We start from the raw sequence: 14302 nt of genomic DNA on the forward strand, positions 1-14302 counted from the left end.
TCCGTCCCCGGACTCCTTAAAGCCGGCGAGCGTGAGTGAGGTGTGCGCCAGCGCACCCGGCGTGCACACTGAGTGAGGGCAGGAGAGACAGATGAGACGCTCCACCGGGAGAGCCCGCACCGGGGTTCCACACAACCCAACGAACCTGCGGACGGGGCACAGGGAGCACTGGGCCAGGGGTGGGGCCTGGAGGGAAGGGGCGGGGCCGCCATCCTTCAGTGGAAAAAAAAAAAAATGCGCCTCCTGGAGTGGTTTGTCCTACGTTGCGGCCCGTAGCGTCCCTGGGTGCCGCCCCTTCTCCGGGAGTGGTGGAGGCCCGATCACGTGATAAGTACGGAGGCCGGAACTGGGTCGGTTGTGGCAAGCGCAGGGTTTTGACAAAAACAAACAGCGACGGCGCTGCCGCAGGGTCTATGGCCGAGGCGGTGAGGCCTCCGCGCCGGGCCAAGGCCAAGGCCAGCCGAACAAAAACCAAGGTGAGGATCTCCCCGCCACCCTCCCGAGACCGTGGCGGATGCGCCTTGTCTCCTTTTCCCTCTCTTGGGCCTCTCCAGCCAGGGCTACTTATCTCCTGAGCCCTCCGCAGTCTCTGGCCGCACCTTCCAGTATGTGATCCCACCACCCACCGACACCAGCCCTGTTGGTCTGTTCGAGCTCCACGTTCCCTTACTATATCTTGTCAGGAGCCCATATTTTCCTTTTTCTTCTCTGACATCAGGGGGCTCCTTCTTTACTGCTTTCTTCTTGACTTTTCCACACCTGGGCCTGGATTCCTGCCGTGGAGCACCTTTTCATCTTTGACTCTCTTTTGTCCTTTATTTATTTTTTTAAAAGATTTTATTTGTTTATTTGGCAGACAGAGATCACAAGTAGACAGGCAGGTAGAGAGAGAGAGAGGGAAGCAGGCTCCCTGCTGAGCAGAGAGCCCTATGCGGGACTGTATCCCAGGACCCTGAGATCATGACCTGAGTCGAAGGCAGAGGCTTAACCCACTGAGCCACCCAGGCGCCCTTTTTTGTCCTTTAAACTTAAACCTGGGAACATTTTCAGTCCTCTCGTGAACAGAGGGAAGGAGCCGCTTCTCGACGGGTAGCATGAGCCCTCTGGCAGAGCTGTATGGATAGCGACAGATTGTAGCGATGTACCTTTTTACTTTTGAAATTCAAGGTGGTAGGGTGCTGCTGCTGTTTATTTCTCATAATTCTGGTCGTTTATGATGGGGGAAGAATGTCCAGAAATTAAACCAGAGCAGGACTCACACAGTAGAGATGGGTTTGAATTTTCTGGGTTACTTTTGTTGGTTTGGTTTGTTTTCAGGTGCAGCTTGGTTTTAATTTTTCTCATATATTTTATGAAATGACACTTATATTACAGTGAACAGGTTAAATGCTGCCCCTGGATGGCTGGACCTAGATTATTCTGGCTTACCTGGAACTGAATTTACATTAAGGAAATAATGAGGGTAGTAATACAATTACTGGAAATTTCCTTTCTAACTAGTGGGTGATGTTGCAAAGCAAGTGTAGCTTAAAAATGGTACTTAAATCTTTCTCATAGGAGCAAAGTTTTGACAGGAGACAGGTGTTGAAAGATACTATTTTTAATTAGCCATAAATGATATGTGTGACTCTGTTTTATTGTGCATTTTAAAAAGGCTGTAATGGAGTTATGCACACCAGTGTACCCAGGCCTATGAGGAGTTACTCTTTGGGGTGAAAGCCATTTTGCTATCTAATTTAAGAAGCATATTTAAGAGAAATAATTTTTCATTGTATTGGGCTGGTAAAGAACTAGCTAGATGGAGGAAGAAAAAAAAAAGCCCTTGGTGAACCATGCATAAGGTACTTGTACCTAGAATATGGTAGTGTGTAACATGTAAACATCAGTCACGTATAGGGCAGAACATTAAATCTTAATATGTAGGGCTTCCCCACCCCCCCCCCCTCAAACAAATGATGAAACTAAAGATCAGAGAAGTTAAATGGTAGGCCCAAAGTCAGTTTGATAACTCAGATTAACGCCAAAAATCTCAATCCAGTAGCTTAGTTCATTAATTCATATATCTATATGTCTGTCTATAGATACTTAAAAATAGTTAAGAAGATTCTCTGTTACGTTATTTTGTTTGCAACAGGACTTCTAAAGTAAAAACCTTGAGCTTTTAATCTATCTTGGAAAACCAATTGCTCATTTTATTGATACATTTCAGGCAATTTTCCTACACAGACATAGGTTAATTTATTTGAAGAGGCCTTCATTCCAGAGGTGTTTGGTCAAACCAGAAATCCTGGATGCGTGCTTTTTTCTCTTTCCAAATCTAATCAGTCACTAAGTCCTGCCAGTTGTATTTCCTAAATACTCTCTTAATTTTGCTCATTTTTCTCCATCGTACCACCACCATCCTCCAAGGAAGACTTCTTGGATTTCTGCTAAACTGGCTTTTCCAAATTCATTTTAGCTGCCCACTCTCTAAACTGAAGCCGGTTGATAGTTTTAAAAAACAAAAACCAAAACTGATAACTCTCCTCCTTAAAATCTTGCAAAGGTTCCCCATTACCCCCAGGCTGGAGTCCAAAGTCCTCAGCATCGACTTGGGGCCCTTAATGATCTGGCTTCTGTCTTACTCTTCAGCCTGAGGTTTACTACTACCATCTCTTTGGTTCTCAACTATATATATAAAATATATAAATACGTGTATCTTCTGCTTCAGGGCCTTTGCACATGCTATTTTTTCTACCCGCATTTCTCTTCCTACCCCTCTTCACCTACTGCTCAGTTGTGAGGTCTCTACTAAAACAGTACTTCCTTGGAAGAGCTTTCCCTTATCACCCTCATGTTACTCCCTCCTGCAGTAACACCCTGGCTTACCCTGCACCTCCTTTGTCCCTTGTCTCACTTGTAGTTATTTTGACAACTCTTCTCCATAGACTGTGTCCTCAGTGAGGCAAGGACTTGTTTGTTTCCAGTACCCTTCATAGCCCTTTTTGCACTTGGTCATGTTTGTTAAATAAAGGAATAGATGCCAGTATTGAAGAATACTTCCAAGCTTATTTCCTCTGAGTAGAATGAAAAAAACAAGTGGAAAAAGTCCACAACACCAGCAAGGCTCTCATACCTGTCATTGTAAAAATTGTTCTTTTAGAGTCAGTAGATTTGCTTTAGTGTTGGCATAATTATAAAGTTCTGCATTAATGAAATCTTTATTAACTGTTTAGCAGTGATTTACGGAGCCATGAAGCAGTTCCAAGACTCAGTTCAGGAAGTGAGTAGTGTCACGTGTTGTTCCCTTCAGATAGTTTGACTGGCTTGTGGATTTTTTTTTACCCAGCAGCTGACCTGCATTCCTCAATGTTAATCATCTGGTAGATGACTTCACATTGTTAGGCTGTAGTTAATCTCCTCATTCCTAAGAGGTTGTCCTAATAATGTTTTCATTCTTTTAGTACATCTTCTACTGGAATATCCCCCACCTCAGAGGACCCTGACTTCGGTGATCTTGGTAGATTTTGAGTTAAGAACAGTAGATTTTTAGATTTGGACTTATTCTACAGATGCAGTTTGTATTTTACAGTCATGGAATATGCACAGACAGTTAAACTCTGAATGCTAGCGACTCATTAATTGTAACAGCATATTGTAATTGCTAAGGGTAGACTGAGATGTGGCCCAGAAAGCTGATCACAGAAACGGAAAGACCCTTATTTTTTTTAATTTTTAAAAGATTCTATTTATTTATTTGAGAGAGAGAGAACAAGCAGTGGGGAAGGGCAGAGGGAAAGAGAGAGAGAAGCAAACTCCCTACTGAGCAGGGAGCCTGACTGGAGCTCGATCCCAGGACCCAGAGATCATGACCTGAGCCAAAGGCAGATGCTTAACCGACTGAGCCATCCAGGTGCCTCTGGAAAAACCTTTAAATCTCCATCCCCTATTGTTTCTTAGCCTGGATGATTTCTACCACTTAGCTGTTCCCCCTCATGAATAGGAATGAAGGTAGGAAAAAAAAAAAAAAAAGGAATGAAGGTAGGGGCTGTTATATATTATTTAGGTCCTTTTGTGCCTCCTAAGGTCCATTCATTTGTTGATTAAACACTCATTGGTCACCAGGAACTGTTCTAGGCACCTGGGAAGTAACATAAGAAAATGAAAGAACCTGGTCTTAATGTACATCACATTCTCAAGGGAGAGGACAAATGAACAACCCCACCTAAAAAAATAAAATATATGATATATTAGGAGATGATAAGTGTGAGGAAAAGAGAAAAATAACAGGGCACAGAGTTGGGGAGCAGTGGTGAGAGATAAGGATGGGTTGCAGTTTTTCAAGGTGACATTTAAGTAAAGACACGAAAGAGATGAGGGAGTTAACCATGTAGATATTGGGGAAGAAACGTTCCAAGCTAAGGCCCTAAGGGAGTGGCCTGCCTGGCCTGCCCTAAGAACTGCCAGGAGGCAGTCTGGGTAGGAGAGGAGTGAGGGACAGGGGAATAGTGGGATAAAGTCAGAAACCTAACACACGGGCCAGGTCAAGCAGGGCTGTGGGGGCCATTGTAGCAACTTCTGCTTTGAAATATGTAAGCACCTCAAGAGCTTTGAGCAGAGAAGGGGTATGATCTGAGTTATGCCTTAAAGGATCACTGTGCTTGCTGAGTTGAGAATCAGCTGTAAAGGAGCAAGAGTAAAGGCAGAGACCTTTAGTCTGTTGGAATAATCCAGGTAAGAGGTGACAGTGGCTCAGACCAGACTTGTACAGCAGAGGTGGTGAGAAGTGTTTGACTCTGGAAGTTTCTGCAGGTAGAGCCAAGAGGATTTTCCGATGGCTTGGATCTGGCATGTGAGAGAGAGAAGAGTCACGGATGACTCTGAGACGAGGAAGTGGTGGGTGGAACGGGTTTGGGGGCTGATTAGGAGTTGAGCTTTGATTATGGTAATTTTGAAACAGGTGTCTATTAGACATCAAAATGGAGATATAAAGTAGGGTTGAGTATATGAATCTAGAGCTTGGGAGAGCCAGGTTGGGATTAAGATCTGGGAGTCTTCGGGGTGCCTGGGTGGCTCAGTCGATTGAATGTCCAGCTCTTGGTTTTGGCTCAAGTCACGATCTCAGGGTCATGGCATCAAGCCCCGCATTGGGCTCCATGCTCTCAGCACGGAGTCTGCTTGAGATCCTCTCCCCCCACCAATAAATCAATCTTAAAAAAAAAAAAAAAGATCTGAGAGTCTTTGGCATATAGTCATTAGCATATAGGTAGTTATTTAAAGCCAGAGACTGAATTAGGTTACTTTGGGAATGAGTGTCGTATAGAAAGGTGATAAGAAAAGAACCCAGGGACACCCCAACTTTAAGAGTTTGGGGAGAAGAAGAAAAGGAAGTGTGAGGAGTGATCAGTGAGGTAGAGAGGGAGTACGTGTCCCCAGTGCCCTTAACTGAGAGAGTGGGGTCCCAGAAGCTGAGTGAGGGAAGTGTATGATAGAGGAGGAACAGGTCAAGCTTGTCAAGCCTAATACTTAAAGGAAGATTGTTAAGAGCACAGGAAAGCGGTGGCAGCTAAGAGCAGATGTATTCAAAGCAGAACGTAGAGGCCTTCCCCTTTCCCCAAGCCTTTTCCCTCGTACAGCATCCCTGTATACCCCAAGGAGGGCTGGAACAGTTGCCCAAAGAGCTTTTGACTTAAACAGACCCACATATCCAAGCCCTTTTTATCTCTTCTATGCCAGACATCTCTTCTATGCCAGTGCAAAGTGCTGTGGATACAGACATTATTGGTAAACAGACCCTGTCTTTAGAATAATCTCATGGAAGTATTCTACGAAATGTATAAAACTTGAACTTTCATTATTTGTGAAGAAGCAGCTCATTGTATTTTTACAGAAGCAAAGGAGTTGTGAATTTTTTTTACTTACTCCAGCTCAGAGAGAAAGAATTGTGAGTGAGGAAACTTCCAGTTTGTTTCCCAAAACATACACTCTTTATTTTTCTTCTAATTATAAAAGTGCTCATTGCTTCCAGAAGAATGTGCATCTGAGCGGGACACACACACACACATAGAAATGTACAGCAGAAGTGAAGAGCCCTGAATTCTGTTTCTTGGGAAAAACTGTTGGTAGTGTTTTGTGTGAGTTCTTTAGTTTTTTGCCCACTTGTACACAACACTGCAGAGCATGTTTACTGTGATATGTAGTTAAGTTTGTTTTTCCTTGTTTATTGATAAAGAAAAGTCTTCCATTCTTCCATTTCTGTATAAGTGCTTGCTTATTTTTCCTTCTGTGGAATTATTTTAATATTTATTCTCTACCTATATGTAACTTAGGTTAAAAGTAAAGAAATACAGATTCCTAACCTGGCCATCTTTAGTTGTGAGAACTGTGTCCCCTTGCTTAAGATAAAATTATGTAAGTATGAATTTTTTGCACACGTGACTTGATACACATGGAGTTGTGTTTGAATTTTGTGATCTGTAATGATTATTATATATACAATACGTTCCCCTGTATCTTTATCTCCAGTTAACTCAAGTAGGCAAAATAATCGGAAGCTGGCTTTTTAATTTTTAAGTGACATTTTATATTTTTAGTGTAAGAATAGATTCTGATTTTGGCAAAAAAGTCAAGTTTCTTCTGACTGATTGGGTATTCCCTCTGCTTTCTGAGAGGTATATAAAAATAAATTTCTGAATGTGCCTGAGCACATGGTAAGTATAAATATTTGTTGGATAAATGAATAATTTCTTTTTATTTCTTTATTCTAGTACCTAATACAGGGCCCAGTATACAGTTTGTGCTCAGTAAATCCTTGTATTTTATAGGTCATCACCATTGTCTCAGGAAACATTTACTGAACATTGTCAAAAATCAGAGGCAGATCAGATTCAAAGACACATAGTGCCTGGACCTAAGATACTTGTGGTTTATGTGGGGGGTTACAGAACTTAAAGATAAATTAACCTGTAATCAGGGCCGGAGGACAAGTACACACAGCAGGAATTCATAGTAAAGCATGTGTGGAAGGGCTGGTGTGGTCATTAAAGGAAGAATTTGTCTAGAGGCATGGTCATAACTGAGTCATCAAAGGCACTGAGTTAAGAATCATTCTTTCATTAAGTGGAGAGTGTGACTGTTTGTGGTGTTCAGAGCAGTGTTTTAGGAGAGCCAAAGTTACAATGGTGTTTGGAATGAATTGGTGGTGGGGCAGAGGCTGCTGGCTTGGAGACCATTCAGGACCTGCTTCCCTATTTGGTGCTTGGGAAAGTGAAGTAAGCCACAGGGCGCTCACCACTGCCTTTGAGGCTCTGGCATCAGTGGTGATTTCAGCAAGTCCCCTCTCTGCATTCATACCTAGAGGTCCTGTCCTTGTACCAGGATCCTTGAGGGAGCGGCGTCAGGCCTTTGCCATCAGCTCCAACGGTTGTCCGTCCTTCCCTCCAGGTTGCCTTCTCTGGTCTGGATAGTCCATTTGAATTGAAGCACCAGCTTCTCTGTCCTTCCCTCACTCTTTCCTTGGGCCAGCTCCAGGCTAATTTCTCTTTGGACCCAACTACCCTAACCAGGACAGGTAGAGAGTTTTCTTTGGTTCCACTCTGGAAACCCAGAGAAGCACTGAGTTCTACCCCAGGGGAACTAAAAGCCTAAACAAAGTCTTGTGTGTTCTTTCCAGAGAGGCTAAGAAGTTTTTAAAAAAATTCATTGGGTTCTCTGGCTTCATTATCTGTTCCTACAACTGCTGGGAGTAGGCAGGCAGGTTTGGGAGTAGCAGCTGGACACTTCATTTTGTTTGGTGGAGGGAAAGAATTTGAAATTTCAAGGCAATTCTGGAGTGAGGGGAGAGGCTAGAGTGAGGTGGTGTTGGAGTGGAATGAAATGGGGGTTAAAAACTGCCTGAGGGGTAGGTTGGATAGGAAGGCTCTGACGCTTGCATGTTGGAGGCAGTGTAGTTGCTTTCTGTGCCCTTGATCATGTGGCCTGTCTTGTGGCTGCTTCCAGCTCCCTTGTCTTCTCTTCCAGTTAGCATTTAATACCCCTAGAGGTCTCTTTCAGCTTCAGAAGAGAGAAATAAAAATCTTCTCTGTTCCACATTCCAGTCTCTGTTTCCTTATTTCTCACTCATTTTGTCAACTCACTAAGTTTTAAAAATCTCTCCTAGCTTTTTGAGATGTAATTCACACGCTATACAATTCACCTATTTATAATGTATAATTTGGTGGTTTTTAGTGTGACTGTTAAGGTTGTGTACCTATCACCACGGTTAGGAGCTGCTGAACGGTCTTCCATAGTGGCTGCATCACGTTATAATCCCACCAGCAGTGTATGAGGTTCAGATTTCTTTACATCCTTACTATCACTTTACATCACTTACTGTCTGACTTTAAATAGTTTTCCTACTGGACATGACATGGTGTCTCATGATTTGGATTGGCTTTTCTGTAGTGGCTTCTGATATTAGCATCTTTCTATGGGCCATTTTTATATCCCCCTTGGAGAAATGTCTGTTCACATCCTTTGCCCATTTTTACATTGGGTTATTCATCTTTTTATTATTGGGTTAGATGAGTTCCTTTTTTATGCTGAGTGTAAGTCCCTTATAATTGATTTGCAGCTATTTCCTCCCATGCCGTGGGTTAACTTTTCACTTCAAGGTGTCATTTTCAGCACAAATATTTTTAATTTTTATGAAGTTCAATTTATTTTTTTCTTTTGCTAATATTTATACTTTTGATGTAATGTGTAACCCAGAATCATTAAGATTTACATCTCTGGGAATATCTGGATTGCTCAGCTGTTAAGTGTCTATCTTTGGCTCAGGTCATGATCGCAGGGTCCTGGGATCTAGGAGCGCATCAGGCTCCCTGCTCAGCGGGAAGCCTGCTTGTCCCTCTCCCACTCACCCTGCTTGTGTTCCCTCTCTCAGTCAAATAAATAAAATCTTAAAAAAAAAAAAAAGATTTACACCTGTTTTTTCTTCTAAGAGTTGTAAAGTTTTAGCTCTTACATTAGGTCTGTGATCCTTTTTGAATTAATTTTTGTGTGTGATGGAAGGTAAGGGTCCAGTTCACTCTTTGGTTATCCTGTTGTTAAGCAGCATTTCTTGAAGACTGCTCTTTGTTCATTATATTGTCTTGGCACTGTTATTGAAAATCAGTTGACTGTAAATACAAGGTTTTATTTCTGGATTCTCAGTTCTCTTCCATTGACCTACTTGTCTGTATGCTGCGACCACACTGTCTTTATTACTCTAGTTTTATAGTAGGTTTTGAAGTAGGTTTATAGTGGTTTTGAAGTATGAGATCTCCTTTGTCCTTCTTCTTTAAGATTGTTTTGTCTGCTCTGGGTCCCTTGCATTTTCTTATGAGTTTAAGGATCGAGCTTGTCATTTTCTGCAAAAAAGACAGCTGAACTTTTGATTGAGATTATGTTGAATTTGTGTATCAATTTGAGGAGGATTGCCATCTTAACAATATTGTGATCTGATCCATGAACATGGGATGTGTTTCCATTTATTAAGTCTTCAGTTTCTTTTAATGATGTTTGGCAATTTTCAGAGTACAATTTTTACAATTGTTTTGTTAAAGTTATCTCAATTTTATTCTTTGCCCATTATAAATGAGATTATTTTCTTAATTTTACGTTTTGATTATTCAACTCATTAAAATTTGGCCGTTCTCCCAACAAGTACACCGGCATTTCTCTCGCTGTAGTAACCATGGTCCTCCGTCTCCTGATTTTCTCTTTCTGACCTCCCACTCTGACAAACCTACTTATTATAGAAGTGTGCTAAACATCCTTGCAGTGTAATTAGACCCACTTCATTTTCTTATGAATACTCGTTAATGCTTTTTATTGTTCATTATTTTAGGCAGTTAGACGGACTCATTTGTGTGCATTGTGTGGCTCATATCTGAATCTGATGTTCACATTGTAGATTAAAGTAATTTTGGAGGGGCACATACTTCTTTAGTTTAGCCACCATTGTAAATGTTTGGTAGCCATTACCAGTGAGCGACCTCAAATTCCATTTCAAAAGCAATTATCTTTTCTTCCTATTATTAGGTACATATAAGTGGCTTACATTTTTGGTTCTTGTCAGCTTTTTTTTTTTGCTTGACATTTGCTGGACAGCACAATCCAAAATCACTGATAACTTGTGAAACTGTCAGGTTTGTCTTCTTAAAATTTCATAGTGAAAGGGGAATGCTTGAGTGATGCATTTTTTTTTTCAGTTTGTTTGAGTATAACAACTTTATTTAAAGAATCTTCTGTAATTTTTTTCTTCTTTATTAGCATGTTTACCTGTGTATCTACTTTGTGTGTTAATGCCTGAGGTTTTTTTTTTTTTAAACTGTAACTCATTTTATTGCACTTTCTTTTAACAGTTAACTTTTTTTTTGTCTTTGTGTTTTGGGAGACCATTTCAGACTTTGTGAAATGTAAATATAGTACAGAGAGTTCCATATACCCTTCATGCAGTATCCTCTGATGTCACCCTCTCACATAATCATAAATTCTGTAGTGTGGAACATTTATCATAACCAAGAAGTTAATGTTGGCAAAATACTATTAACTGAGATATAGAACTTACTTGGATTTCAACAGTTTTCCTACCATTGTCCTTTTTCTATTCCAGAATCCAATCCAGGGTTCTACAGAGTATTTAGTTGTCCTGTCTTTGTTCTTTCCTCCAGTCTCTTGATGGTTTCTCAGTCTTTTCTTTGATGACCATAACATTTCTGTTATTCTTTTTTTTTTTTTTTTTAAAGATTTATTTATTTATTTATTTGAGAGGGAGACAGAGAGCGAACATGTGGAGGGAGAGAGGGAGATAGAAATTTTAGCAGACTCTGCACTGAGTGCATTGCCTGACGTGGGGCTCTGTCTCACGATCCTGAGATCATGACCTGAACTGGAACCAAGAGTCAGGCATTTAACTGTACCACTCAGGGGCCCCATGTTTCTGTTATTTTGTAGACTGTTTTCTAATTTGAGTTTTTCTCTGGTATTTTTTTTTTTTTTTTTTTTTTTTTTTTTAAAGATTTTATTTATTTATTTGTCAGAGAGAGAGCGAGCGAGAGCGAGCACAGGCAGACAGAGTGGAAGGCAGAGTCAGAGGGAGAAGCAGGCTCCCTGCGGAGCAAGGAGCCCGATGTGGGACTCGATCCCAGGACGCTGGGATCATGACCTGAGCCGAAGGCAGCTGCTTAACCAACTGAGCCACCCAGGCGTCCCTCTCTGGTATTTTTTTAAACTTAGATTGAAATTATATGTTATTGGCAAGGATACTTGAAGAGGTGATAGGCCTTTTCAGAACCTTACATGGGGTTATGCTACTGGTCATATTAATCTTGATTACACAGTTAAAGTATCATTTGCCAGAATTCTCCACAGAACCTTACCATTTCCCCCTTTGTAATTACTAAATATTTAGAAGATACTTTGATGCTATCCAGGTGTCTTGTGTCTCCTTGAATTTTCACTCACTCACTTTAGCATCTGTCGGCAGATTTTGCCGTGATAGTTATTACCATGGCGTTATAATGGTGATTTCCTGTTTTTCTCATTCCATCTACATTTACTAATTGTAGATGGAATGAGGAGTTCTGTAAGGAGGAGTGTCACTTTTGCTCATTTATTATTTATTTATGTCAGTATGGGCTTGTGATATTTATTTTATTCTGTAGGTTATAATCTAATACTATAGTCATTTTTATTATTCAAGTTATTTGACTATTTCTGCTTGACTTTTAAGTGAATATGTTTGTCAAGATGAAGATAAATCGATTGAGGCCTATGCCACTTGGACACTGTTCTGTTGACCTCTAGGAGAATGGAGAATGACCTAATGAAAACTTTCCTCCTCTGTTCTTGCATCGTCACTTGCTGCTTCGTTTGATGTCTTTCTCTGTTGCGATTAGACTAGTGAATCTCCTACACTTAATATAGTTAAAATTGAATAATAATGGGAAATACAAAACACGTTACTTATTTTTTTTTAAGTTAACTTGTTTTTGTTTTTAAAGATTTTATTTATTTATTTGACAAAGAGATCACAAGTAGGCAGAGAGGCAGACAGAGAGAGGGGGAAGCAGGCTCCCCACTGAGCAGAAAGCCCAATGCGGGGCTCGATCCCAGGACCCTGAGATCATGACCTGAGTTGAAGGCAGAGGCTTTAACCCACTGAGCCACTCAGGTGCCTCGATACACATTACTTATGAAGTTTATTTAGATTCCATTTGCTAATTATAAAATTTAGATTCTTGTATACAATTTAAGAATTCCTTATGTTGAAAGCATCAGTTGTTACTTCAATGTTTTAAATTATTTCACATTATAAATCTCATTTTTAGGAAAAGAAGAAATCAGAAACCCTTCAGAGGGAAGAATCTGATGAAGTCTCCCTTCCAGAACCCTCCAGAGAGCTGGCAATCCCTCCTCCAGCTTGTGAATTCAAAGGAGACTGTCTGAAGGTGTTAAATGATTCCCAGCTCCAGAATGCTGCCTGTGGACAAAACGAGAGTGAAATGTTTGATATACCACTCACCTCCTTAAGTATAAGCAACGAAGAGCCCCTGACATGGAACACAGAGACCCTAAAGGGAGGGGAGGAGGTCAGAGCCTGCGTTGGGAATGATGCGGTGAATCTAAAGGTCAGCCCTGGAGACCGTGTCGGAACCAAAGTAGAAACCCCCAAGAACTGCACAGAAGGAGAGGAAAATCAGTTGGTACTCTGTGGACCTTCCGAACTTAGCTTGCAATCTAATTTTTCTTATACTCAGCCAGAAATGGAAAATTTACAGGCCAGAGAAACTCAGAAAAAGAAAGATGACAAGCAAGCCTTGGGTCTTTCTTCAGAGGTGCTACAAAATGTTGGCTTGCAGAGTTCTTGTGAAGCCAAAGACATTTTTCAGCCACCTAGAGTGAAAAAACTGTATCCTCAGTTGCCAGCCGAAATTGCTGGAGAAGTACCAGCTTCAATGGCAGCAAAACCCTTGTTTCGTAATGAGCGACTCTACCCAGAGCTCCCATCTCAACCAGAACTAGTACCGTTTACTAAAGAACAGCTGAAGATCTTTGAGCCTGGTTCGTGGCTGGAAAATGTTGAGTCGTATTTAGAAGAATTCGACAGCATGGCTCATCAGGACAGGCATGAGTTTTACGAGCTGCTTTTGAACTACTCGCGGTGTCGGAAGCAGCTGCTGCTGGCCGAAGCTGAGCTCCTTGCTCTGACGTCTGATTGCCAAAATGCGAAAAGCCGACTGTGGCACTTTAAGGATGAACAGCTGTCCGTGCAGGTATTTTGGTGTTCTTTAAAGCGTTTCGGCACCTGGGGCATTTGCAGTGGAGCTGCTGTTCTTGTGATGCCATCTAGGTCTGGAGGATGCTTGTACTCACATAGACCCTGTCCTAGCCCAGAGTAGTGTGGTGTAGGAGTCACAAAGTTGGATGCTTGCAGGGGCCATGCAGGTGACCTGAAGGAGTGAAATGGGCTGAGTGGGATGGTGGTCCATGGGTGAGCTCCTTTCTGGCGCACTGGGGGCAGCTGCTCTTGAGTTCTAGCTGATCGTTGCCGTGAGCTTGTGATGGTCCAACACTGCCACATCTTTTCACTTCCTAAGAAGAGCTGGAAGTCAGGATTTCTGTGTGAAGGATCCTGATTTAAGACCGTTGGCAACAAAATAGAGAGTAGAGGCCAAACAAGTCATGTTTTCAGGTCAGATTCTGTCTGGGGACCATTTAGTTTGTAACCTTGGGCATAATGCCCGGAACATCCAGATGGGTAGAGAGGGTCAAGGAGAGGCTGATCCATGGAATAAATTTGAGAGCTGAGGAAACAGGAAGGCAATTAGATGTGGCCCTGCGGAGGCCAAGGTGACCCTGTGGAGGCCAAGGGAAGCCACTTCTCAGTGGCCTGGGAAGGTTGGCAAAGAAGAGAAGGCCACTCTTGGCAAGTCTGGCAGTGAGGGGAGGCCGGAGGAGTTATTGAGGAGAAACATGTGGTTTCCCCCATCCTTGATCCTCATTCACTGGGAGACCTTTGTATCTCTCTATGTAGACAGAAAAGATTCTGTGGTCAGGGGAACATTTGAAAACACTGAAAAAGAGGATAGACTTAGGAACACAGCTGGGGGTGTTAGTATTGGAAAGGAGAGGGGTTTCTTTTGAGCAGAATCAGAGTAATGACGGTAGGTACAGAGATATTTTGAAGTCCCTTGAAGTTGTGGGGATATCAGCTTGACTTCCATGTTTGTAAAGTTGAAGATAAGATTTTCAGTTGTGAGACACCTAGAAACAAGTTCTATTATTTTCTCCTTAGGGT

At 41.8% G+C, this 14302-nt stretch overlaps 1 protein-coding gene across 7 annotated transcripts in view; it reads left to right on the forward strand.

Annotated features, from left to right (window-relative positions):
- The first annotated feature begins 313 nt into the window (after positions 1–313).
- EPG5 (ectopic P-granules 5 autophagy tethering factor) overlaps positions 314–14302 on the forward strand; it is a 103129-nt gene continuing 89140 nt past the window's right edge. For 3 of the 7 annotated variants that reach the window (XM_082699314.1, XM_082699315.1, XM_082699316.1), the window contains exons 1-2: positions 334–476; positions 12333–13277. In XM_082699314.1, coding sequence (XP_082555440.1) covers positions 13228–13277 — 50 coding nt within the window. In that variant the 5' untranslated portion in view covers positions 334–476; positions 12333–13227. Of the gene's footprint in view, positions 477–12332; positions 13278–14302 lie in introns of all 7 variants that reach the window. The other 4 variants (XM_082699311.1, XM_082699312.1, XM_082699313.1 and 1 more) reach the window with 3 other exon arrangements.

The sequence above is a fragment of the Mustela nivalis genome (assembly GCF_964662115.1).
Source record: "Mustela nivalis genome assembly, chromosome: 14".
NCBI classification, from domain to species: Eukaryota; Metazoa; Chordata; class Mammalia; order Carnivora; family Mustelidae; genus Mustela; species Mustela nivalis.